The sequence below is a fragment of the Lonchura striata genome, chromosome 8 (assembly GCF_050655825.1).
Source record: "Lonchura striata isolate lonStrDom1 chromosome 8, ASM5065582v1, whole genome shotgun sequence".
NCBI classification, from domain to species: domain Eukaryota; kingdom Metazoa; phylum Chordata; class Aves; order Passeriformes; family Estrildidae; genus Lonchura; species Lonchura striata.
The window spans coordinates 12,068,393-12,096,391 of NC_140710.1; the positions used below are offsets into that span (position 1 = coordinate 12,068,393).

The window sequence follows — 27,999 nt, forward strand, 5'->3', positions numbered from 1 at the left end:
CAGGCCGAGCCAGCGGGACCCGCCGGGGCCCGCGGCCGCAGGAAGGGCCCGGGAGCTGCGGCTGTGAGCAGGGGCCGGCAGCCACGAGCGGCGCACGGCCGGGGCAGCGCCGGAGCCCGGGGACGGCCGGAGCGGGCGGCACAGCGAGGGCGGCCCCAGGGCTCTGCGGGCACCCGCGGCTGGCGGGGCGGAGCGGCGCGGGGGCAGCGGCGGGACGGGGAGAGCCCGAGGCGGGGGCGGGAAGGGAGGGCGGCCGCGGGGTGATGTGAGGTGAGGCGGGGCAGGGCCGGGGCGGGGGGAGGAGGCGGCGGCGGCGCGGGGCCGGCGGCGCTCCCCGGGGCGCGCGCCCCTCCCGCTCCCGAGCGCCCGCGCCCCGGCGGGAGGGGCGGCGGGCCCGGTCCCGCCCCCGGCCCGGTACCATTACCCAGCGCGCCCAGCGCCGCCGCCGTCCCGCACCCGGCCCGCTCCCGCGGGAGCCGCGCGACCTCGCGAGACTTCCCGCCTGCCTTCCCCGCCCGCCCCCGCCTCCCGCCGCCCGGCCCGCGCGCGCGCGCGCGCACGGTGCCCGCGCGCGGCTCGGAAGCAACATGGCGCCCGCGGCGCCGCGCACGTGTCCCGGGGGCCGCCGCGCCGGGCGCGCGCACACGTAAAGCCGGGGGGGAGGCGGGGCCGCCGCGCACGCGCGGAAGGCGCCACCGCGGGCCAGCTGATTCGAACGGGGCGCGCGAGCCGCCGCCTCCTCCCCGCACGCGCTGGTCACGTGGGGGCTTCCCCCGCTCGCTCCCTCCTCCTCCTTCCCCCTCCCCGCGCGGGTCCCGAACTCGCCGCCGCCCGGGCCCCCCCCCGCCCCTTCCCCCGGGGCCGGGCCGGGCCCTCACCTGGCGCCCGCTCCTCGGCGAGCCCGGGCCGCGCAGCCCCGCTCGCTCCCTCCGTGCCGCCCGCACCAGGCGGCGGCTCCGCACAGCGCCTGCTCCCCTCAGCGCGGCGGCGGCTCCTTCCGCTTCCTTCCCCTCCCCCCCGCGCTGCGGCGGGACCCGCTCCCTGCAGCTCCCCCTGCCGGCGGAGCGCGGCGGCGGCGCGGGCCGGGAGCGCAGCGCGGCTGGCAGGTGTCCGTCTGTCCGTCCGCCTGTCCGTCTGCCCGTCTGCCTGCCTGCCGGGGGGACGGGGCCAGCTCCGCCCGCGGGGCGGCGGCAGCGCGGGAACGCTCCAGGGCTGCCGTGCCGGGAGGGACGCGGAGCGCGGCTCGGGAGCAGCGCTCTGCCGGCCGGAGGTGATCCTGCCCCCGCTGCGAGCTTCGTGCCCCCAACGCGCGGCTGCTCGGTTCGCAAGCTGTGCCGCAAGAACAGGCTCGTGGGGCACTCCAGCCCTCTGGATTATGACTAAAAATTAATCGATGCGCTTTCAAATTTCTTACTGGGGTGCTGCTTGGTTCTCAGCTCACCGCGGGTGTGCGATCACCATGAGTTACTACTACCTACCGCCCACAGCCTGCTCCAATACATCATTTACCTGTACTCCTACAGAGACAACAAAGTCTGGGTATTCTTGAACTTCTCATTGCTTTTTTCCTGAAACACCACAGTTAAAATGCATTTGGAAGAGTTTTGTGTAGACAAGAAACACAGAAACTCACATTTTCTGTTAAATGCTAATGAAATGAAAAAAAAAACCTTTCTCTTAATAATAGTTAACATTTCTAGATTGCTGGAAAATCCTTACGTAAAACAGTTGTCTGTAACAGAGTCAAGTATTGAAGAATATTTTCAGTTGCTTTTAAAAGTAAGCTAGTGATTGTATTCAAGTGATAGATACTTTTGTAAAGAAAGTGCATTTAATAAAATCCTGATTACCCAAATTGCAAATTAGTCATACAGACATTCCTTCTGCAGAGTCTGCAGAAAAATCTCACCAGCTTTTCCACCCTCCCAAGCAGTTCTCACTTTTCCTACATCATGCTGACTTGGAAGTCTTCTGTGATCAAATTCAGACCAACAGAAATCCCACAAGAGAGAGGGAAATTTTCTCTCGATTCTGTGCCACTGCTCTCCTGCAGCCCTGTTGTGTGTGTGCCCGAGCAGGAGCGGTGTTCTCATTACTGTAGAAGCACCTGTGTGCACTAAAGCACTGTGCCTTGCAATCCATTTAGAAATATGCTCACTTAGCTGAACAGCTGCAATGGCTGAGCATATTATTGCATTGCAGACAAGCGTTCGTGCTTTCATCACAGGAGAACTGAGGGTTCTGCTCAGCTGCTTCTGAACAAAATCGATTGGGTATTTTGATGGTGGGGTTTTTTTGGCACTGCAAAGACGCAGTTGAGCAACAGACCTGACCGAATCTAGGGGCTGCTGACACGGGAGGCAGCACTTCCCCCATCCCTGCCCCACAAGTCTTTCCTACTGCCCACTCTGCTGCTCATCTACCAGCTGGATTTCTTAAACCACCAAGAACCTGTTCCTGTTTCTAGTGTGTTCGCTTTCATCTAGAAATTGAACTGCACTGGCTCACCATGGGGCTGATGAGATCCAGCATGTGAGATGGGGGAGGGAGTCCTGCCAGTAGAGGCGAGGAACAAGGCAATCCTCCTTTGGCAGCAGAACTTCTTGGCAATAGGATTAAACCAGTCCGACTTTACTGTAACCACACCCTACACCAGGATTTGCCTTCAATTCACACTTAAGTATTAAGTTCTGCCATCTTGCCTAAGAAGCAGTGATGGAAGGTTTAACAAAGACCTGTTAACAATGTGATGTTTGAGGTCATGGCTCCTGCTAACTAAAGGGATACTCCTGAGGCTCTTGCCCCACCTCTGCACGCTCCCTGCTTTTCCCTGGATTTAATCCAACCATTGTGTACCTACTGTGTAGTTTGGCTCTGATAACCTTCCAGAGGAAAATTAACAATATGCAAAGAGAAAGCAGTCCATGTGTAGTAACGCCTGAGATCAGGTTCACTAACACCTCCACCCAAGAGCATTTACATTAAAACCTGGAGAAACTTGCTTTGTTTGAAGCTGCCTGAAGCTTTACATCTACCCTGATGTCCTCACAGTTCAAAACTTTTTCAATCGTGCTTATCCCTACAGGCCCTCACCTACAGTATCCTACAGCAGCTTTGAAATCATTCCTAAATGTAAAGGAATATACTCGTGCCTTGCAGCGCCATACTGCTTTCTCTAACACATTTTCACTTCCAGCTGGTGTCCCTTGTTCCTCATATACTCTACCCAAAATTGGTCACATCTCTAGTTCTTGTGGCTGCAGCTTTCTCTGTGCTACAGCATCTATCTTTTACCAGTAACTGGTAGCTGTATTTATTATGGGCAGCCTTACACATTACTCACTTATAAGGCAGTAACAAATTCTCAGGCTTTATCAATGTTGGTAGTGGAAAAAAAAAATCCCAAACCACAAACCCCCAACTACAACAAATCCACCCCCTATCCTGATCAGGGGATAATGGTGTTAATGACAACTTTTCATCAAGTTACAATGGGACAAGCTAAAAATTAGTAGATCAGACCCCTCCCAAAGCAGCATTTTCTACAAGAACAGAAGCTCCATGTTTGTGGGATGCCTCAGCTCATGTTTGTGTATGGAGAACTGCCAAAATTACAAGTTCCAGCACTGATGAAGCTGTGACACAGCTCCTGCTTTCAGCAGCAACATCACTGTTCCCACCCATCTCAATCCACGAAATTGCTTAATTACTCCTCCTATTATTAGAGCAAATAATATGTGATTTTTTTTTCCTGACAAAAGATTAGTGCAACTCACTCGTTTGAACTCAACACAATTGAGAAGCTAAGCCTAAGGACATCTAGCTGACAGCTGCTCTGCTCTCTTTCTACCATGCCCTCCAAAGAGCATTAATGAGCTATTACTGGTTCCTGCCCCAGCTCTGGTTAAACGGGGCTTATATCCTTGGCTACAGCTCTGGATCTACACTGGCTCTTCAAGAGGGCATGCAGGACAAGGGAGATTATAGCTGAATTCAGCTCCAGAGGCTTATTTCATCTGACTCATGCCCTGGACACTGAGAATTTTCCTAAAGCCAGATTAGGTTCGGTTAGGTCAACTTTCATGGCCCAAACCTAATAAAGCATCCTGGGTTGGATGAGAGCTGGCTCAGCACAACAGTTAAGATACCTCTGCATTAATTACTTTATCACCTCAATAACTTTGTCTGTAGGTACTTTATGGGTGGCACTTTGGGGAAAGAGAAGAAAAAGTAATTGCATTTTGGTAGATAGCTATGGAAGATCAAGTTATAGAAGGATAGTTTTTGTTGAGACGAAAGGAAACAAAAAAAATTAAGTGTTAAAACAATTTTCTTCTTGAATACATTACACATCCTTACACAATCACATCATGTATTAAGTCCTCTGTTTTCCTCAGTCCTGCCTGCTCTGTCCCCTGGAGACCTCCACATTCTGATTTTTTCTCCCATTAAAGCTACCATATATAAAGAATAAATATGAGAAAGGCTAGATTGCCCTCAGTGAAATGTTTCCACTGTTTTTACCTGAAGCAAAATCCTTTAGAGAAACAATTCTGTTTTGTGTCTAACCTTTAAGAACTATTTTGCCTGAAGACATACTCTCCTGATGCATTTAGGTGAAGAATGCCTGGGTTTTATGACTTTTTTTTTTTTTTTTTTTTTTTTTTTTTTTGGGTAGGAACAAGGTTGGGGGAAATAAAATTTCAGCTCTTCATTAAAGAGAACCATCTCCAGTCACTGATAAAGGGTAAGTGCATTAGACAATTCAGGAGTCATACAACCCACACAGATTATTGCAGATTTGACTTTTGTTACTGAAATTAGTCATATTCTATGTTGAAAAAGCAATTTACCAATCACAAAAGTTAAATGAATTTTGGAAGTTATTATTCACATTTTCTGTCTATATATTTGAAGTAGGGACAATATAATTCAAATTGGTCTAAGAAGCTGCAGTGAAATAATCTGATACTTGTTTTTAATAACTGAATTAATTAGACTGTATTGAGTACCATGCATAAATACTCCTCACGTACTAGATATTCCCATTTAAATGGTTTTTTTTTAATTTCAGTAGAGGCTTCAATGTCAGGTTGATATGAAATGATAGCTAGATTGTAGTGCATTATTAAAAAAACATTCCAGATTGGAACCCATTAAACATAAAAGCTGCATACCAAAAGAAAGATTTTGTTTTTCAGAATGTATTATTCTTCTTAGTTTTTACTACTCAAGAGTGGGTTTTTATATTTCAAAATGGAAATATTGCTACCTATTTCAACCAACTGTATTTTTAAAAATTTGCTCTATTGCCATTTCTTTGAGCATGTTATTATTGTAGTGTATGAAATTTGACTCAGGCTTTGAGAAAACAACAATCCAGAGACTTCCAAGGTTCTGTGACATTCTACCTATATGAATTAGGGAAGTTTTGACTAAACAGGATGAGAGGGCGAGCTGGACCCATATATAGGCATAGTGGTTTTGCCTAAGACTACTAAAACGCTGAAGCCCACATTGCCTGCATTTACCTTTCTGGAGCATCCCCATCAACACAGACCTTGAGTGAGTCACCTTTGTCAGGGAGTTTTAGTCCTTATAGATGTTATCATCTCCTGTCCAAACAATCCCTTTTATCATTCCTCTCTCCTTCCCAAACATCCCTCTGTTACATGTTCGGAGCACTCTCAGGTAATTAGTGGCTCTGCATTAATGTTTTGAATTATGCATAAGCCATATGAAGGTGCATCAGGTCACAGAATATGCCTGTTACTGTTTTGACTACCTTAATATTCCTTCAGGTCCAACAACACACAAAAGGGCTCTATTGCTACTCAAAACTAAACAGTATGTAGAATGTTCAATGTCAAAAAACATAAATTAGCAGTTTTCAAGTAAGACAGAAGTGTCTAAATAAAAGAAATAAATAAACCTGGCACGCTTCTGCCTTTAGGCACATTTTCTCCAAACAGAAAAGCTTTTCAGTGACAAGCTTGTGAATTGGGCCCGCTCATATAGAATGAGAAGGATTTAAATAAAATTGCCATGACATAGGAGTGAACACCAGCACCACTGACAGTTTAAGAAGAGATTCCTGTTCAGGGCTCAAATCCAGAATGATAGTAGACCCTTTTCAGATTTAACTTAAAAGCAAGCAGAAGCACTTAGACTGCCTCTATTACCTGAACCTTTTCCAACATCTACAGAAAGAACTTAGGAAGACCAGTCTCTGCACTTGAGTGTGCAAAGGTAATGACACAGATGAAGCTCAGATTCCTACTGATCAAGTTCAAAAACAGATTATCTCCACTACCCTGCTTGGTTGGACAGCAAATTAATTATACTACAAGCAAACGAGGTAAAAGACAGCATATTTCCCTTACTAAAAATTATTCAGAAGACAGGGCACTCAGAGTTCATAGCTAATACATGTTTTATTTCTTGCTTCTACAGTTGAATTGTAAACCTTGGTATTACATGAAACATTTAATTGAAAATACTGTCTAAGTGAATTAATAGCCGCCAGTTCATTAGCACTTTGGCATGCATGAGTGCATTTCTTTTGTTATAACTGAAAATCTCAGAGTAACCTTACTTCTGGTGCTAAAGAGACACTGTGTGCAGTGGTGGAAACAAACATGCATTCACAGTATGAGCAAGTGCTGCATGTTCATTTGGGTTTGGCATTTTAACAGACACCCAGGGGAGGTGGGGGAAAAAAAAAAAGCAGCGTATCCCCATGGTAACCAGGACATCTTGTTTTATAATGTTTAACATGTTTAGCATATTTAACATTAAACACAGCAGACAGAAAAAAATTAGTCACCTAGAAAAATACTCATTTCTGAGCAAAACTATTCATGAACAATGAACATGAAAAGCTCTTGGCAGTGTCCTGGGAGATATGAAAAATTGCTATTTTTCATTTTTGGCAGCTGACAATTTATTCTAAGCTTTTTTCCTACGCCTATGAATCAAATGCCTCCTCTCTTCTGCCCTCTTTATTCTTCTCAACAAAGTACTTTTAGATTTACTTTCTCATGTGCTAAGTTATCCAAAACCAGATCTTACTAATTTTTTTTATGTGTAATAAATAGTTTGTGAGTTCCAAGTGAGGAAGGAGGAACATATCTGGAAATGAAATCTTCTCAACTTTATTTGTATTATGAAAATATTTTGTGGATGATGACTGCTTTACTTTTGTACCTCCTATGCTCCCAGTGACTAGGAAGAAAACGGGTTTTAAGATTCACTAGCATTGCATAAAGGCATATCAAAACTGCAGAACAAACAAGCGTATTACTATTACACCAGCTTTACCTTTTTACTGATGGTTCATTTTATACTTGTATATAAATCAGCAAGTCAAGTGTCAGCTGTATTTTTACATGTCCATTCAACAATCAGAACTTGAAGTTCTAGCTAATCAACTCAATCTTGAACAAGTCAGAACAGAGAATGAATTTACTTGCTTGATCACCTTATAAACATCCTATTTCAGTGATCAAGTTCTTACTGCATTTTTTTAAAGCCCACATGTGCAAGCTATGTGGAAACTTGCCATCAAGTGATTTTGCATGTTGTACCACTATCAGTCCAGGTGCAGAAAACCTACTGGACACTTCAGCGATGTGTTGCTCACAAATGGACCTTCTATTTCTAGCTCCGTGTCTGAGCTGACACACAGAAAAGTTTTGAGATAGAATAAATAATCCCAGCTTTCCGTGAAAACCAAGACTCTGCTATTGTAAGCAAATGTATAACATTAGATGCATAAACATATTTTATCATATTATGTGGCAGTGTTCACTGGTTTCTATGGAGAAGCAGACTTGTCACCTTGTTGAATGGCTTAAAGCTAGCCTGAAGCTTAACCTAATACAAGCCATATGTTTTAAACAGATATATGTTCTATATATCTATAATAGAATATACTCAAGGAAACAAGTTACACTTTCCATTGTTAGTGAGAATAGCACTTCTAAAATTTTACTGAGCAATGCTATTTTCTACTCCCCTAAGATTTTGAAGGCTAATATAAACCAAGTTTGTAACTGCATTAATTTATCTGAATTAACACTAAAAGTGATTTGTCTTTCTCCGTGACACTTCAGAAACCCTGAAGTCTTATTTTGCTTCCTGCTATTAACTGTCAGCTCTGGATGGCTTAAGTATAGAGGGAAGCCAGAAAAGCCATCTGTTAGGAAGAATGAGAAAGCCTAGTTGTTTTACTCATTTCCTGGGCAAAATGAAGACTGAAAGGTTTTCAGTGAGAAAACTGCTTAGACTGCACTAAGCCAGATGTATATAGGGAATTCAAAAGGAATAAATGAAATAGAATTTTCTTAGTTCAGTATAAAATAGTTGTACAGCAAATATGAAGAAAGCATTTGGTCCCTTTTAAGCAGATGATATATAAGTTTTTCAGTAAAATTTACAAATCCCAGACTTGGTTTTCTAAATGAACTTATATTATGAGTAATGGGATACTAAAAAAAAAGTCAAATGTCAGCAGTATCATTACAAATAAATGCTTTCTGCTTTTAGGAAAAGTAGGATATATAATGCTGGAAAAACGCAGTCACTATATAATTTCTGAATCCGAGGAGAATTTTTAAACAATACATTAGCATAGCAGATCAAATTACATTAGATTTCACAAGAAAAAATCAGGACCATTGAACTTTGGCTTCACAAATGAAAACTTCTTCATTCACGTTATAATATAGCCAAACACATTTCTAACACTTTATGCTTTTTGACCTTATCTTGAAACAGACCATTACTGATGGGAAGGCTCATACCCACTACAGCAATAAACTGATGTCAACCTAACAACATTTATCAAATGTAGCTACTTGAAGCCACTATTCCAGCATAAACCCCAAAATAATTATTTTAGTGACTCTAGTCATAGTTCACTTAAGATACTGGAGAAGTAGATAACGTGCATTTTTACATACACATATAAAAAACATGTATGTATACAAATATGTAAGTATAATATATTAATAGACATAAGTATGTATGTATCCCTATACACAGGACCACCTTGGATGATACCTGCAGAAACACCTTTCTGGACTCCTCGGTTTAAATCACTCAGTAGCCAGACTACTTATCTATCACCTTTGAAACCCATTACAAAACTGCCTTATTTTACTACTGAGTAGTTCAATAGCTCTTCTGCTGTTCTTTTTCCCTCCAATTATACTGTTCAGCTACATTACACAGTATCTGAAGCAGTCTCCTCAATGTTAGGTGTTCAGATGAACAACTAGTTATATTGCTTGCAAAAAACCTTCAGAAATTTAGAGAAATCAAGCTTTGAGCTGCTAAATCCTTGACACCCACCATACAGTCTTCCATAGAAGAAAGGATTCAAGTTACCAGACTGAACTGCAGGCTTTTAACAGTTCATGTCTAGATCTCCAGGCCTACAACAAGAAGCCCACAGGATTTTTCCCTTCTTGAAGTGACAGTTTCTCTGGCACACAAACACATTGCTGTGTTTCCTCAACTGGAAACAAATGAACAAAGAATCCAAAGAGTCTTATGGAAGAAAAATTTCCACAGGCCCTCCTGAGATGCATTCTTTCTTTGCTATGAATCATGACAGCTTTTCCCAGTAAAGACCTCTCCTTTACCTATTCTCTGAATTATTGTCTTCCCTCCAGCATACACAAGCCATCCATCTGGAGTTCTCCCACGCTACTTTCCTTTAAAAGACTATTTCCATTTCTGTGACATAGTATCCCTTGTAGAGCTCTTAAAGGGCTAAAAGCAAGACAGTCATCCCTTTGGAACTGTCTTAAGACACATCTACTTATCTCTGCAAACTCAGGGGTTTGGTTTTTTCTAAGCATGACAGAGTTCCAAGGGTGAAGATGCCTTTTTCCACACTGACACAGGCATTTCACAAAATTTGCTGGTGTAAAGTGTCTCCTTACTGATCCGTATGCACCACAGATTGTTTGACTATGGATTCCCAGACACCCAGTAGAAAAGACTGACTAGAAGACTACTAGATTTCTGAAATAAACTTCCTAAATGCAGCACACATCCTCCACTGCTAAAGCTGAGGCAAATATCTTTGCTTATCTCAGAAAAAAATTGTTCAGTATTATCCAGCAATTATTTACACATTGGAAGTCTTGCATTTTCAGCATTCTTTTAAGGGAGAAAGCCACTTCTTTTTCAACACTGAGTCTTGTTCTTTTCCCTAAAATAATCTCAGCTTGTATTTATCATCATATAGCATTCAAAACTGGGAACAATACAGATGAGATCTCACAGCAAGCACAGCACCAAGTAGAGCAGAATAATCACCTTCTGTGCCTCACATCTGATGCTTTTGTTACTCTTACCCATAAGAGGTTTTGTTTTGGTATCAATGGGTTTTAAGTCCTAGTCTGATCTGCTGTAATACTCAGAATACTCATCACAGAACTGCCTCCTTCCCTGACAAGCTGGTGCCCCTAACACTCAATCCATTTTTTCCCTACAAATTTTACATGGCCAGTCTGTTCTACCATCCAGACTATTAATGAAAACATTGAAAAAAAATCTTATATTCATTGTTCTTTATCCTCAGTATGTTAAAGAACCTTAAATCAAAGAAAAAGAAAACTTTAGCCAAAAAAAAGAAAAAAAAAACAAACCAAAAAAAAACTTTAAATAGACTAAAAATCAGTAGCTCACAGGCCAACATCAGCAAGTTACTAATGATTGTCCATAAACAAATTAACTTTACCTTAATCAGTAATACAAGTCAGGGGTAATGTGGCATTAGCTTCAAGTTGCTCTATCTACTAACATAAAATCTCATTTACAAATACTTATGGTTAGAGGGCATCTTCTCTAGTGCTGTCATTGATGGCTTTTTAACTAGAATAGCATGAAGTCCTACAAACCAATATGTTTTTAAACTACATATAAAATTATTCAGAGGAATATTATGTCAGCATTTTCTTACTTTGGAACTAGAACTGTCAACAGCATTGTCTAAACTTAAAATGGTCAAAAATATAATTGTATGGGTGTGAGTACTATAGCATTACTTCAAAGGTTTTTGTACTTATATAATAAATTAAAAACATCTAGGAAAGCTCCCCCCGCCTATTCCACAGTTAATTTTACGTTTTTTATTGATCCAGTCTTAAATAATGCTGCTTATTTGGTAACAATATCAGGCAAAAACATGAGCAAATGTCATTCTGCATTCCATTATGAATCATTCAATAAAGTTGTGCAATATATACATTTTATCCAGCTTCTGACATTAAAGGTCATCATGCCAATGAAAATTTTTAACAATACAATAAAATCCTTCAAATATAAATGCTTACGAATGTAATTCAAGAGACAAACAATTTAATTTTCTGAAATTTATATCACTCATGTCCATAATAATTTTACATTTCACACTTCATGCTCTCAAATGTTACCCTAGAGAAGACTAAATCTCTTTGCCACATATACTATTAAAGACACTAGCCAGGTTTATAGAGTTACAGAAGACTATAATAAGATGTAAAATTTAGTAGTAATAAGTTATGACATTTGCTGACTAAACCATTATTCAGTCTACCCTAATGTTTGACCGCTCAAATAAAATAAGTATTTGGATGTTATATACTACCCATTTCATATACTTACAGTGCAAAGTAAGAGACAATTTTTTTTCCTGAGCATTTAGGAAATGAAAATCCTTTTTCTTTATCTTTAATTACAGTCCATTTAAAATATACTCCTCACATACCTAGGCTTGTCAAGACTGTACAATTAAGACAGGCAAAAGTTTGTAAATACCAGAAGCCCAATAAGGAATCAGAAGGGTTACTGAACATCTCTAAAATTTGTCCCTGTTTTTCAAGTTTAAGGATATAACAGGATTTTGAGTTTTAGCAAAAAATTCAGAAATTACATTTTTCCCATAGACCAAACATTCCAAAATGTACAAACCACATGCCTTCCAAAACAGAAAAACAGCCGCTATTTAAACAAACTGCAATACATATTTCAACTTACTATTCTGTAGTTAATGTAATGCCCAGTGAGCTGTGCCTCCAACAGACATAAGAAAATAAAACTTTTAGGAATGTGTTTTGGGCATCTTGTAAGGAAGCTGGATTCCTTACAAGTTCATCTTTTTCTCAATAGCTACAGACCATGAGTTTCTAATTCAATCTTCTCTTCTGTTTGCAATATATCAGGCTCTACTGGAGGAACAGGTGGTCTGAGTATAATCTCTGGACCTCCACCATATATTGACTGAAGAAAATTCCATGTTTCTTCTGATATTTGTCCAGAATCTGCACCTGAAAAAAAATTAAGATTTAATGACTATTTAGAATAATTCTTTCATGATTTAAGTCCAAAACCAATGCAAAAAGGAAAAAACCCTCCAGATTAAAATTCAAAACTGTAAAAATTCAGATCCAAATTTAATACCATAACCTTCATTTTTGCTTTATCTTGCATCAGCTGCCAAACTCAATTACATATTTTGTGTCCATACTTCTTGATTCTTACAACTACCTGCTCTAAATTATGCAATACTTGCAGAAAACAAAAAAATTCTCTGATAAACATCTTACCTAATATCTACCAATGAAGCTGACAGCCAGTAACTCTTGGTACTCAGGAAACAATCATTCATATTATTATAAGGACATGCAGTCACATCAATTACATAATAGAGTTCAAGGACTCAAGATTCTTGTTTCATCAGAGAAATTAATAGTAAAGAATATGAGAAGCACAGTGAAATTCCCAAAGGACTATTATTAGGATGGTAACAGCTGCAGCAATGCTCCTGTAGCACTGATGGGTCAGCCTGACTTCATTCACTGATTGAAGTCTTTGCTTATAATTCCATTGCTCTGGTGAGAGGTCTGTTTCCTGTCTCAAGTCAGCATCCAACAAGCATTTCTGATTGTCCACAACTTTTTACAGTGGCAAAGACAAGATGCATCAGCACATCTCCCTTCTAGTTTTCAATACAAGGATCTGTCTGATACTAAGTGATTTCCTCACATTAACCCACACAAAGAGATCATACTTCTGTTCTAGCAGAATAAGCCTCCTCTTTTTTAGCAAATCAAAACCCTGCCTGACAGCAAGTTTCCCCTGATAGCCTTACTAGACATTATTAATTTGTCTTGTTAAGCCGTGTTTCAGCACCCTCATACTTTAAAAAAAGGAAGTCAGCACCATAGACTTCTCCCCCTGCCTCCTGTACTTATCTGTCCTTGTCACCTGCTGCAGTGGTGCCTACTATTGTACTTCATCTGTTAAGACTTTCTAAAAGGGAAGGGTACAAAGAGCTGCACATTTGTTTAGCTCTGTTAACTCAACTATGCAAAGCTTCCTCGGGGAAGTCATCATGCAGATCCCATGCCAGTACTAATGACGTTATGCCTCACTTTTACTCTTTTATGTTTATGCTCTCAAGAAACAAGTCCATCTCTGCAGGTACAGTAGTAGATCTTCACTCACTCATCCAGATTGCAGCCAGTAAGGTTAAACTGAAAGGCACAGTGAACTCAGGCACTGGATCACAGAAATGTGTAGTACTGGACCCTATTTAGGGGCATCCCCACCTCTTACAACTTATGAGAAAAATTTTCCACATCCTATTCATCTTTATTTCTACCCAAGTTCTAATTTGTACCAATGTAGCTGAAAGTAAACCAACAACTGGCTAATTTGCTATCAATTACAGCTTCTAAAGTGATTTGTACTTGAATTCTATCATCAGCACTTAAATCATTAAAACATACTAAAAAAATCACAAGTGGCAAAACTCATTGTTTTTAAAATAAACTCTTGGTATTCTACAATTGGCGAGGTTTATGGTAGATTTATTGGTACCTCCAGTGTATGCTGAGGCATTATGCAAAACTGGGAAAAAAATCCAGTTAAATAAACCTTAATCTTATTGATGCAGAGTTTTCTTTTAGGCTGAGCTGCAATGAATTTAAATCTTCCTAGAAAGTCTAAAGCCTCCCTAATGCAGGTCATATAAGAATGTCTTCTTCTGTACCAATGAATTCCAAATAAATGGTATCTAGCATTTAACTCTGAAGAATAATGAAGAAATCTGTATCTTTGCACAAACTTCTTGAACGTGCAATGTACAGTATTAAATGACTTGCAGAAAAATGAGCAACAGATTTTATGTACAGTGGTTTTTACTCTGTGAGATGTTCTTCTATTCAAATTAGGTTTCAAGATTCAAATAACTACATACAGATATAGAACAGTCTCCCAATTTCGTTAAGAAAACCCCCATCAAACCAAGTGATACAAAGCCAAAGCACACTTTCACCATTTTCAAGTTACTCTGCACCTCCTACACTCTCAACTGCACTTGGATTAGTCTATTACATATAGTAACTATTTTAAGAATAAAATGATTACCCAAAAATGGGCACAACACAGATTAATTAGAAACTGCCATTCATTTTATAGTAACAATAAATAAATTTTAAAAAATCATAGATTTTCCAAACTTCCAGCAAATGCATAAAGCTGCAGCTACATTGGACACCTACCTTGTTTTAGCACAGTATTGCCACATTTTGTTACTGCAATCTTAGCATTATCAATGGGGCCAGGAGGATCTAGTGCAACAGAAAAAATATTAAAATTGGGAGAGCTGAAAACAAACAGCAAGCTGGAGGTTCTATTTCCAAAGGATAGGAAAAACAGATCATTTGTTTACTGCTTGTTCTTGTACTGCTTAACAGTACATTCTAAGTTGTTAAAAGCTAATCACATTTTAATTAAGAGCAAGTTTTCCAGAGCATTCCTGATTACAGTAAAGTCTTCAAGCAACATAAAACACAAATTAATCCTAATTCTTACCCTTACCAAAGCTGTCCTAGAGCAGACTTTGACAAGATCGTAGAACATTTTATCAGTTTCCATTTTAAAACTTTAGAGGCATCTGAAGTCAGCTAAACTGGTATTAGTACAGTTGTTACTGAGCTGAGTTTAGATTTGACAAGGTCACCTTTCCTCCAGAAGCTGCAGCATCATCTATCAGTTTCCACAAAAAAATCCATCCCCCCTTGTAGTTAAATCCAATTTTCCTGCTGCCACTAACAGCAAACATCCTGCAAGCAAGCAACATTCTTTCCAACACTGTCCCATTATCCCATTGCTGTAAACTATTCTACTACGTTCTATAACCTGGATGTATTTGTAGCCTGTAAAACCTGTGTCATAGATGTTTAAGAGCTTTCACTCTCTTTGCCATCTGTCCTTCCTACAGTTTTCTAAGCAAAGCAGAAACAAAACAATACAACAGAAGATTACCTGTATTTTGAAATGGGGCACGACTTACCACTGTCTTTACCCTTTACAAAGCCTTCCCATTCCCTGAACCAGTGCATGCTGATGCAGTAAAATGTTGATGGAGATTCTTCTTCTTGGAATGCTCTATTAAGCTACAAGAAAAAAAAAAATCTGTGGATTTTTGTCCTTTCATTTCTTTAAACTACTGAATTCTTTGAACCACTGTACTAACACCATAACATTACATTGTAACAGAACATTTTAAAGAACTATTGACCATAAAAACAGTAAACACCTGGTGAATACCCAAGATGAGATTCTGATGCAGTGGTAGCCTTCATATTAAAAGCTGACTTACTATTTAGTTGAGAAATCACTTATATTTTCTGAAAAGAGCAACAAGTTCTTCTTAAGCACAAGTGCTTACAAACACTAATAGATAATTACTGTGAAGGCTGAACTCTCAAGTAGCAAAAAAAGCAGAGATCTTATTTTTGTAAAATAAAGCAGTGTTTTGAAATTTTTTTCCATAATTCTATGGAAAGTTCTTTGTGTGATGAACTGTATCTTCATCTGTGTTTGTTTTTCCTCAAATATTTTGAGCAGATGGCAGTACAATTCCAAGCAAGGCACAGTGAACTAATACATTGGGACTTTCCATGACTTGGGGATCTTTTTACAACATTATGAAGAAACAAGCAAAAAGTCACTTAAACCTTTAAACCATTATCTTTTTAGCTCTGCAATAACACAGCTACACTTCCCCTTTGAAGTCATAAACCTAAAGCATCAACACAACTTCTTAAGGTTTCATATAGACTAAGTGTCGCAATCATTCCCTAAAGCCATCTTTATAGAGAACAATAGAATTTTCTGTGTACTAACCAGTAATAATACTTGCACAACATATAATCACTCCTTTTAGTGGGAAGATATTGCCTGCTAAAGCAAATGGGGTTGACTCAATGCCATTAATAATAATTACTAACCCGTGGTAATCCAGAGTAATGAACATTCCTAAAAATTTAAAAAAAACATGGAAAAGCTGACAATCCCTGATGTGTGATTAAAGGATAAATAGAACTGAAAAAATAGAGTCAGTTCTAATTTTCTTCCTTTCATGAGTTGAGATAGCAGAAATGGAACTCCAGTGTCTCTCCACTTATTTTCACTGAAAACTTCAAAACACATTTTTGGTTTAAGAACATCAAAATCATTACCACTAGTTATTTTACCATTCAGCTTCAAGCACATAATCCTCTAACCCTGGGAAAATAGCTCCTTGATATTAATTTTACAGATCCATTTCAATACTAACATATTTACTTCACATTGAATTACTTATATTTGTTTATGTTTCTAATGCATTTTTAAAAATTAGAACTAATTATTATCACTACATTTTTCTTGGCACAGTATTATTGCCTTATCCTTATCAGATTGCACAGAACAGACCACTGGCAGTGTATAAAGAACAACTGTTCATGTGGCTGTTTCCATACTATAAAAAAGCAATTTAAGAGACTCATTAAAAATTTTCTCTAAGTACATTTTCATGTAAGCAGTTATCTGGGATTTCACAAGAATATTACTGCTGCCAATAGGAAAGATGGGGTGGTATATAGTATAGAGATATTTAATAAATTCCATTTGTTTCAGGAATCCCTTGTGCAATTCTAGTAATCCCTTGGGTCTAGTCATGAATGTCAGGTGTTGGCCAGCAGCAGAATGTATAAGTGTTTAGTTTTTTTACCCGTATAAACATTTCCAATTCATTTTTCCTTCTTTTTTCAATTCTTTCAGACTCTATTTGGCAGGTGTGACAAACATACAGATGGTTAACAGCTGGTCCTCCTCCGTACCTGCAGTAAAAGTAAAAAATCCCAAACAATCAGCCTTGCGGAAAACATCATGTACAGAGATCATGCACCTGTAGGCGTGGCAAATGTCAGTATGAACAAAAGGCTGACACATGCCAATCACAGTGATCCCAAAAAGCCATAGTTTATTTTCCCAATAATATTCTGTTCTTCATCCTAATACCATCTTGCAATTTCTGACTGCCTCATGCCAGTACAAACCATCTCAAACTCAGCTGCATCAGACTTCAAAAGGAGTTACTATGGTTAGAACATGTCAGTGAGCAAGTACTGCTCTATATACAACAGGAGTGATTTTAGCAAAGGCCTTTAAGAAACAACCTATGGAAATTCCAGCCAGTTCTGTCTTAAGCATGTTCCTCCATCCCACCGCAGACTCTTCATCAGCTTTGCTGCCTCCCTTAAATGGAGGCATTTAAGGGAGGCAACAAACTTATTGATTTTTTTGTTCTTAACAGGTTATTCTTGACCCTTCCCTCAGGTTTTCCCTGTGTGAAATTATATCCATGGAAGTCTGCAGGGGCACTGATCCTGAGAAAGCCATTTTTGCATACAGAAAATGGAAAATGGAAGAAAAATTCAGTACATACAGAAAATGGGAAATAAACTGCAAATACCATTGTTTTTATTTTTCACTTGTGTGCACCAAAACTTTAAAACATCTATAAAAAAACTCCCCAAACCCTTAGATGTATTGTTTAGGTGGCAGGAAATTAACAGCTAAAAATATTTAATGTAAGTGCAATAGAGAGTGTTGAAAGCCATCAGCAAAGCTCTTCTGCAGCTTTTTGTTACTTTAGAATAAAGCACAGCTTGAGAGAATTCCTCCCTTGCAAGCAAGCACTCAAACCTGACTGACATTAAAGCGTGGGGCAGTAACACAGAACACTCAGATATAAGTTATTTTGAAGCAGTACTGGCAGCTGAGGCTATGGATTCAAAGCCAACATAAAAGAAAAGCTGTCTCCAGCCAACAAGAGAACAGGAAGCTGATACAGAGAGCTCATTCAAAAAACCTCTGCAAAGCGTACTTTTGCTGACCTACTTTGTGTTATTTCATACATACCATACATGTTTATCGCTTTAATATTGAAGTACTACCCCAGTAACACACTACTCTATGCAGTGTTTTACTTTGCACAAGGAAATGATAAAAATTGGCTCTTTGCAGCCCCTTCACTCAGCTGTGTGCCCAGAGCTGAGCTGTGTCTTTTTCCTGAGCCACTAATTCTGAAGTCTGATGTTGCTGCTTGGCTCTCAAATTGTATCACTGGTTTTTTTTCCAATTACAATTTAAAACTTACCTGCTATACAGATTGTCCCATATATTTTGAGGTAGCATTACAACAAGATCCTCTATGAAGTTAGCTTTGTGTGGAGGAACACCTGCAGAAAGAAGAAAAAATAAAAAAAAAAACCCAAAAAATGAAAAAACACTTGTGGATTTAAGTGAGGGGAGGAGACTATGTTAGAAGTCCATAAATAAATAAAAAATAGAACCTTCCAATGAATTCAGAGAAATTACATGAATTAAATTTTACCTAGGCATAATCTATCACTGTATTTAGAGACACCACTGATTTTAGTCTTTTATGGGGCTGAAAAGCTTATAAAACGCAGATGCAAACTAACTATATGAGTGGCTAAAATTAAAGGTCTAGAATCCATTTTACATAATGGGTTCAAAAAGCTTCTTAAGGTATACAGTTAAAATGTCAGTATGATTAAGTATCTTGATTATGCATGTAAACACTAACAAACTGTCTATTCAAAATTTATTATTTGCTGCAGACTTTTTAGAATTACTTCAAACAGCATGAATACTTGAGAGCAGAGAAATTTTGAGGAAGGCAGAAATGGAGGGGCTTGCAGAATTAGTGTTGAGTTGAGCACATGGTAAACAACAGTGGACTATGCAGGAATTCTTGGGAGCAGAGAAAAACAAGTACTTGGGCACTTGCATATCAGGAGTCATCTGCTGCAGGGGGAAAGCCAATGGGGTCACAGGTACTCTGCAGATGGCTGAGTAGGGACACAATCATCCTGTGTTAAAATTTTGCTTCAGCAACAGGGGCAGCACCTCCATCTTCCAGTCTATTGTTACTTGTATTTTTAATATAAAATAGGTACTACATAGTAATGATTTCTTGGAATGTTAGCACTCAAATATGGGTATTTCCCCACATGTGTTTTGCTTACTACAATGCTTTTTAAAAAACAAAAACCAAAAAAAAAAAAAAAACCAAAAACCAAAAAAACCGTATAGCACAAGGTAAAATTTTTATGCTCCTACACAAAATACACAGAATTACTACTTGATTTTCACACTGCTATGCACTGGATACTCTGCATCAGATCAATTTCTTCCAAAGCAGGTTTCAAACCTTCTCACTGCTTATAGCTCTGAGCTGAGAAAATAATTTCAATTTACAGATTAAAGTATTATGGATGATGATACAGTGATAGTATTTTTTAAAATGTGACTATACATTGTTTAAGAAGCAAACAGATAAGAGGAACTGTTCCTCTTTAAGAATCAAGAAAGTTTATAAACAAAATCAAATATGCAGAGAAAAAATAAATAGGGTAACTTCACACAGTATAGCTTCTGATAAGTCAAAGACTAAAATAAGAAAGAATTTACACAGAAGTTGTAATTTACCAAAGAAGTTATAATATGAACTTAGTATAGTCAAATTCCTTTAATTAAAACAAGTTATAGCACTGTTATAGCTAGAAGTTGACAAATGATTCTTAAATGATTCACAGTTACAGTCTCACCTCCATGCATACAGAGAAAGTCATTATTTGAAATTGGTCCTGGCTCTGCAAAAGTCTTGAATTTATTTAACCACTGCCTGGAAACATAGAACTGCAGAAGACTTGGTTCCATCATATTCAGTAGCCCTGATATCCTCCGTCTCTCTCTCTGTGCTTCTTCACTGCTCTTTCTATTAGAGAAACAGAAATCATTAAACAAATACAGATCCTTGTGTACAGTGCAGATAACTTACTTTGTGAAAAGAAACTCTGCCTGTAAGTAAATTACCTGGGCCTTGTCTGCACTTCTCAGTTTGCACAGCCCAAGAAAGCAAACAACTGGGCTGTAAGAGAGAAGCCAACTGTGCTGCAGAGGTGGTGCAGCACCCAAGGGCTGAGCCCATCTGCTCAGTTCCTCTCTGCAGCATTTGAGATAAAGCTTTGCAAGCTGCACTCCTTGGCCAGATGTTCCTTCTTTACCTTCACAAGTAGTGTTACACAGTAAGCAGATCAGGTAATGCCCCTACTTTTCTCACTGTAAACTGGAAGTAACTCTGCTCTCCCATTTACTGATGGAATAGAATCCCTCTTCTCCAAGCCAGTACTAGTCTTTGGTGGATATAGTCTTTTTTAAAGCCATATTTTATTCATGCTATTCTTTTCTATTTATTTGAATATGTTAACCCACAATCAGATTTAGTGTTCTATCTTGGCAATATGGCACGACTTCCAAATTCTTTTTAAAAGGCCTACTAAATGAGACTCATGGGCTCAACTTGAACAGTGGCAAGTGGGAGTGTTCCTAATGAAAGTTCAAACATTCTCAGAATACATCTGTTTTTTTATGCAACTCTGACACAACGTATTTTGCAGCCAATTTTTAGTGGAAATTTGATCTTAGTACCAGAAATTTAAAACCTGAACACTAAGTTGCTTTTATTATCTCAAGCACAAAAGTTCCCTAGACTGAAGATGATAATATGATAATAACATAACTTCTCACCTTTCATTTCTATTCTCAGAGAGTAGCCTATAAATAGCATTAAATTAAATGTATAATAAAATGTGTAATACAATGGATTAAATTACAATACAGTAAAACCTCTATTGCCCTACGTTCCATCCATCTGATAAAGACTTTGGACAATTCCAGTTAGAGCTCCAACAGTTAACTTTCCATATGCAAAACCTCCCTGTGTGCAGAATTCCCTTCCTCTAATTGAAAATAAGGTGGCTAGCTCTTAATTGATGCTTAAAGTTCTCTTACTATGCAGATTTTATCTTCATTTGAAAACAAACACTTTAGCTCTGACAGAGCAAGTGTTAAGGACGTAACTGAAGGATTAATTTTTTCTCCTGCATAAGCTTTTCTCATTGATCAAATTCTTCCACTATAGTTCTCATGGGGCAGCTAATGCTGAAAGATGCCCAATGGCTTAAAAAGTTATTTACATACATGACTTATATAGGTATGACTGTACTTTATGAGTATCTTACCTGTAGAAGAGAACATAAGCTTCTGCATTTTGTACTGTGGATTCTGATACTTCTGTGACACTCTGGTCATCAAATTCATACCACAAGTTATTTAAATTGTTGCGACAATAAGCTATATAATGTCCACCTAGGGTGCAGGAAGCAAGAGTTATCAGAGTGTCTAGAGATGCCCATTTTACTCTGTAACACATGAAAATGAACTAAAAAAACCCCCAAGTCTTAAATGGGAGAAACAGAATCATTAGCAGATCTGACTTTGAAATTAACTTCTGTCAAACTCAACATCAGCTTTTTTCTGAATTTCTATTAGCTAGTGGTGATTTGAACACTACTTTCAGCACATTCCTGCACTCTTCAAGCAGCATGTTGTTTAATACAGTCCTGAACCACAACATTCACAGTAAGATTGTCTGAACAATTTACCCTCAAACTCTTTTCAAATCTTTGTATACTTTATAATAGAAAGTAGCACAGGTATGGAATAGCTACATGATATCACAACCATAACTGTGTTTCAAAGACTATTCACAATATATTTTAAATTATTACTGTTTAAAAATACATATTTAACTGCTAATAAGTAAATAATCAAATATCTGCTAAACTGATTATGTGGAGCATGACTTAGCAAGGACTAAATGGAACTTGAAAAACCATCCAGTAAAACAAAAAATAAAAAGGAAAAAACTTCAAACAATGGATACTTTGAGAAGTATGAGGGGGTAACTTCCATAAAAATCTATTACTACCCACAAATAGCAGTTGCCACCTGTTTTGAGGTTAAATGGCAGTGATCATCCAAAACAACATATTTTAAAGAAATGACTGGTATCTTTACGGTGCTTGGTAAACAGTTTCCAAATATTAAGGCATACAAAGCATTGACATGAACAGCAGTTGTGTAGAGCAGTTGATAACTGGCCATCTGCTGGCAACATTACTTGTACATTGATGTTGTTCAACACTTTTCTTACTTAATATTCCTGGACCTGTTAAATCTTTTCAACCTTCAGTTTTATTTAGGTATGCCATATAATTTCAAAGATGTGCCAACTCTTTCAGAGCAAGCCTTAAATCTTTCGGATCAAGGTAAAAATCACAGCATTCATCTTCCACATTCTGAAAACCATTATTTATCTATTTACCCTTCAGTATATATTTATCATCCTTGAAGAAGAGTGCTGGTGTACCAACTGCAAAGATTAAACAATCAAGCTCATACTCACTGCTGGCAGTTCCATGGTGGCAGATGACAGACAGGAGATCATAAGTCACAATTTGAGCTGGACTGTCCTTTGCAAGGAAAGGCTGAAGATCAAGACCTTCCAAGGGAAAGGACACGTGGGTCCCAATTTTTGTGGAAAACATGAGTTCATGTCTAAATCTTTTGAGATGAATGCACAGAATCTGCAATAAGAATTGACAGATTCAGTCAAGAACTACACATGCTATTTGATATTAAATACCTAAACTGTGTGCACCATATTTTCCTTTTATAATCCCCAAAATAATAGTTTTTCCTATGACCTCAAGCATATTCACAAGGTCTGTGTTTTAATCAGCTATGGCTACTAACATTGATGCAGCACTGAAAAATGTACTTTTTCTCAATGCACAATCTTGTAATGAGGGACACTAATTCCTCCAGATTATTGCAGGCATCAACTCATGAAGTGTAAGACTGGATTACTTTCTAAATGTAAAGCTACAAATGTTACTTATAGAAAAGCTTTCCAGTCTGGCTGTGGTGTTTAATTCTTTGACCTACAGTATAAACAGTATTATATATACTAACACAGAATAGAAATGTTATTACTGCCCACAGACCAACACGTGATAACAGGGAAATCCCATTCCTGTACTTGTCATGTTCAAGATTCATTTTCTTACAGGGTGAACAATCACATTGCTCACATCCTTAAAATAATGCCAATATGAAGGTAGACTTTCCTCACACAGCATTATAAACACAATTTACTCCATGCAACTCATTAATCTTACCACATTCCTAATCATGCAGAAAAATTGCTTTAAAGTGCATATTGTAACAGTACCTCAGGAAATTTTTGTACTTTGCAGAATTTCACTCCATTTCTTAACCTAAGCAAAGGAAAAACCAAACCAAAACAACCAATAATTAATTCTGAAAAGGTTTTACTTTATTGAGCTAGATCAGCAAAAGCCTAAGCTGAACATTGCATTAGTAAAACCAAAATATTTCTGAAATGTAGACTAGACATGGAGTAGCCAAAATGATACAAATAATGATGGTACCTAAGCCAAGACAATCTGTACTGCTGAAAAAATTCAAAACAGCAAGTACAATCAAGTTCCAGCTAGCTAATAGTTTCTCTTAACATAGAGGAAAAAACTTGAGGCTTCATAAAAGCTGATTATCCAGCAAAAGACAAAAAAAAAAAATGAACTAAGTTTACTTCTTAGAAATTATCTACAGCACATATAAGAAGGAATAACACTCTTGTACATAAAGGGCTTCAAGCAGTCTTCAGAACACTTCTGTTTCTAGTTTTTTTAGTATTTAAAGCCATAGTTTATCTATTTAACACACCTTAGTGACCTACTGCATATCAGGGGAAAGCTGCTAATAGTAGAGAGGGCTAAGAGCTTTTATTTTGTCAAACAAAACCAATTTACATCTAAATTGGAAGGGCATGAGAAAGAATTAAACACATGTGGTAGGGTAAGTCAGTGCTTCCTTGGGAAGTATTCCTTGGGAATACTGAATTTCCGACAGTCAGAACACAGGGTCATATCAAAAGATGAACCGTACTGGGACATACCCAAAAGAAATAAATGTCTCTTGACTAACAGAAACAGTAAAACCTCAAATTAAGACAAAATAAAACAAAGGTAAAAGCCAGCTTACTTTTTACACCTTCCACAGCTGTACATGTTATCACCTGCAAACATCAGGGAGAAGAAGAAAACCAGCCATCATTCTCTAAATCCAAACAATTATCTTTTGAATGTGTACATTTTATAGAAAAAAGTATAAAGGGAATTTATGAAGGGAAGGTTGCATTCAATATTTAACAGTCATAATAGTGTTGACATAGCAACTACAGGAGAGGTTCTTATGTTTTATGTCTTCAACTATGAAACAGTACAGTCTGAAGAGACGAGGCTATATAATTTAAAAGGGAAATAATTTGTGTCCAAATTGAGGTTATGAGAATGAATATTAATACAGTGGGTTTGAAATTTTTATGAGACTTCAGTTGATACAATTTCACTAAACCAAATTCAGACTGACTTGACATTTCTAAAGCAGCTTTCATAAGCATTTATCTCAAAGACTCAGTTGAATGAGAAGCTTACCTTTCTGAAATGAATGATCCCAAAAGAACAAGGACTGACTGTATTACACCTTAACAGGTAGCCTCTGCATTTAACTGCATTAAGCTAAGAAGATATTAATCATCTCATTGTGACAGGAGGAAAAAAAAACCACAGAAGAAACATGTTCAGGTAATTAACCTCTTACCCTTGAGCTCATCTCTGGCGAAAAAGGCAGCAAGACAATCTTGTAAGGTTACAACTGGACCCCAAAACCAGCTAGGAACACATGAGACAACAAACCTGAAACATCATTGACAGAAAAGAAAGAAAACCAACAAATGTTCTGCCAGAAGAGCAGAAACTAGAATTTCAAAATAGATAATTGAATCAAACAAGGTAAATATTATTTACCTTTTGAAGTATTCCATAAAAAAGGCTATCCATCCTTGGGGGGCATATGCTTCTCCACATGACCCTGCCTTGACTAGAGATGTCTGATGACTTGCAGAATGGAGTTTAGCAAGATCTTCCTTACCTGGAATAGGCAAGGACAGATCCTGAAAGGTCTCCAGGGTTACAGACAGCTAAGGAAGGAAATAAATGAAACACAGTAGAGTTAGGCTTGAAGAGAAATGGTAATTACACTGAATTCCATAAAGTTCCTTAGTAGCTACCAAGTCACTGCATAACTGAAAATTCCACTAGGTAGGAAATTAATTTAAAAAAAAATTTAGAATTAACTTGCACATTGTTACCAATGAAACAATTTTTTTAGGTCATTATTATTTTTCTTCTTATCAGTCATACAAAGCACTATGATTTTTGCCTCAGGCTGTGTTACACAAAATAGTTTCAGAAAGCTTCAGTCCATTGTTTCCACAGTATTTTAATCTGATATTATATTGACCTGGTGTAAGTGGACTCACTGCAAGGGAGACCCATCTGTGCATTTTCTTGCTCCTGTGCTTCATTTAGTGGTCACAGAGTCAAACATAAAACACATTTTACAAATTTTTGTTTGTTTCTGAACTTGTTCACCAGATTACCCTGAGGACAAGTTCAGAAAGCAGCTGCAAAAGTAAGTGTCTTTACTTGGATTTTTTGAAAGACTTTATTTTGTTAGTCTCAATCTGATAAGACAGTTACAGCACTATATTAGATCACTGTCTTATCTTTTCTTTGAAACATAGATACCTCAGAACTTAGGACAGTAGCATATATGCATTAGGATAGTCAGAGCATTATTAAAAGCTAATGAGACCTAAATGAAGTTGAAGAGCAAGCGTCTTTGTTCATCCTTTCTGTAAACCAATTTTCAAAATTTTTTTTTTTTCAGCTCAATGAACACAAGCTATTCTAAACACAAAGTGCTGGTAGTAGCCACTATTACAATTTGAGACGAGTATGAAATACCCCAACCTTCCAAGGAAATCTGTGACAAAAGAATATAAAGTATATATGAAATATAAAATATATGAATACAGAGAATGACTGTATTCATAATGCAGTAAGAAAAGAACATATTAAAAGCCAGAACTTTCTCTTCTTACCCGATCACAAGTTAAGCACTGGACTGAACTTATTATAGTTCCATCAAATATATCAGAGATAACACTCCTGTACTTCTTGCGCTTCTTCCTTTTTGGTGAAGATACTGTTGAAACTATAAAATGACAAAAGTAAAATGCTGCAGTAAGACAAAGTACAGTGGATTCTGATTACACTTCAGCTTTGTGTAATATAATTAGGAGTCTCATGTTCAGAGTTAAATTATGAGCCAAACCCTATTTTCTATTTACTAAATATTTCCTAGGAATTACGAGATCACATTACTGCCATTACAGGCAAATAATGTGGGTTCCTCAAGCAGCAGGGGACAACCACCAGAAACATTTGCCTCTCTAAGAAAAACTCAAACTGCCAGTCTTGCAATCTACAGCCTATTGCTACATGATGGATTTATCTTGGCGGGAATCCCTCAAGGTATAAAAAGGAACATTTTATTTGACAGTTAATATGATTGGATGTTCTTGGGAAGTTTCAACCATGCTGGGCTAAAGAGCAGCATCACAAGGTTACTGTATCACAACACTGATGACAGAGCATTGAAGCAGACTAAAGGTACAACTGGAGTCCAGCCTAACAGCCACTTAATAAAAAACCCCAGGTCTCTCAACCTCTCCTGGGCAAGTAGCAGTGACCATGCACCTCTTCTGACAGACTCCCTTCAGGTTGTGTAAAACCCTCCTGTAATGGTGAAGCTAAAACTGGAGACAGTAGCACAGATGCAGCATCAAAACTGCTAAATAAATAAACCAAGGAGGTCAGTGATTTAAATCCATAAAATCACTGTCATACAACACCAATGCTAAAGCATTAAAAAGATAACATCAGTGTTCAGAACTTATCTGGACAGGCTACTGAATGAAGCAGGATCACAAAGTTGCATTAGTTTTTGGTGCAATGCCTTAAAAGCGTGTTCTGAAAGACAAGCTTCATTTAAAGTAATCTACTGCTAGACAAATCGGGGGGGGGAAAATTATATATTGTTCCTCATGTCCTAAATCAGCACTGTCTTATGTGTAAAGGCAGTAAAAGTGTAAATATTCAAGTACTGCAGTGCCAAAAGAAATACGCAAAACTACAGGGACATTAATAACCATGAAGCAGCCAGCATTTACACGTTTTCCTATTGTACAATTACACATCACTCCTTAAACCTTAATTGACTAAAATGGTGATTTACTGAACTTCTGCTGAAGAAACCAATGAGCTTTTCTCTAGAGAGCATTACCTTTGGGGGTACTAACTTCTCATACCTTTCTCTTCTCTCCAAACTGGTGCAATTGAGAAAATTGTCTAAAAATAATATTCTGCCTTCCTAAAATAGAGGCACATAGAAGGTTTCAAATGAACCAGAAGATTATAGAAATACAGGGAGCAATCTTGCATGTCCAACTTACATAACACTCCCTTCTCCCCACCAGAAACAGGGCTAAAATCCCCTTAGGAATAACACTTATGTCAGTTACACAAGACATAACAAACACAATGAGAACTATAATACAGAGTAATTCGGTACCAGGAAGGAGAAAATAAAGAGCCTCTACCTTTTTTGTGGACTTGTGCCAGCGAAGAGCATGACGGGAATGATTTTGGAGGGCTGCTTGATAAGCGTGTGTTCATCCCTTCAACTGATGACGGTGTCTGGGCTGCAGATACGTCATTCATGTGAACGTCATTCATGTATTCTGCAATT

General features: G+C 38.5%; 2 protein-coding genes across 7 annotated transcripts in view; both read right to left on the reverse strand.

Annotated features, from left to right (window-relative positions):
• The window catches only part of ZZZ3 (zinc finger ZZ-type containing 3), a 57,977-nt gene extending 56,999 nt beyond the window's left edge, over positions 1-978 (reverse strand). For 2 of the 4 annotated variants that reach the window (XM_077785399.2, XM_077785397.2), the window contains exon 1: positions 879-978. The gene's annotated coding sequence lies outside the window, so the exon portion shown is untranslated. Of the gene's footprint in view, positions 1-424; positions 511-878 lie in introns of those variants that run through there. The other 2 variants (XM_021527695.4, XM_085585772.1) reach the window with 2 other exon arrangements.
• Positions 979-11,121: 10,143 nt separating this feature from the next.
• Positions 11,122-27,999, reverse strand: part of USP33 (ubiquitin specific peptidase 33) — a 37,117-nt gene continuing 20,239 nt past the window's right edge. Inside the window, exons 11-24 of one of the 3 annotated variants that reach the window (XM_021527672.4) lie at positions 27,851-27,991; positions 26,291-26,403; positions 25,152-25,324; positions 24,946-25,040; positions 24,328-24,361; positions 23,495-23,540; positions 22,667-22,847; positions 21,441-21,567; positions 19,965-20,134; positions 18,488-18,569; positions 17,057-17,165; positions 15,353-15,455; positions 14,559-14,627; positions 11,122-12,320 (exon numbers count right to left, since the gene is read on the reverse strand). In XM_021527672.4, coding sequence (XP_021383347.1) covers positions 12,163-12,320; positions 14,559-14,627; positions 15,353-15,455; positions 17,057-17,165; positions 18,488-18,569; positions 19,965-20,134; positions 21,441-21,567; positions 22,667-22,847; positions 23,495-23,540; positions 24,328-24,361; positions 24,946-25,040; positions 25,152-25,324; positions 26,291-26,403; positions 27,851-27,991 — 1,601 coding nt within the window. In that variant the 3' untranslated portion in view covers positions 11,122-12,162. Of the gene's footprint in view, positions 12,321-14,558; positions 14,628-15,352; positions 15,456-17,056; positions 17,166-18,487; positions 18,570-19,964; positions 20,135-21,440; positions 21,568-22,666; positions 22,848-23,494; positions 23,541-24,327; positions 24,362-24,945; positions 25,050-25,151; positions 25,325-26,290; positions 26,404-27,850; positions 27,992-27,999 lie in introns of all 3 variants that reach the window. The other 2 variants (XM_021527682.4, XM_021527654.4) reach the window with 2 other exon arrangements.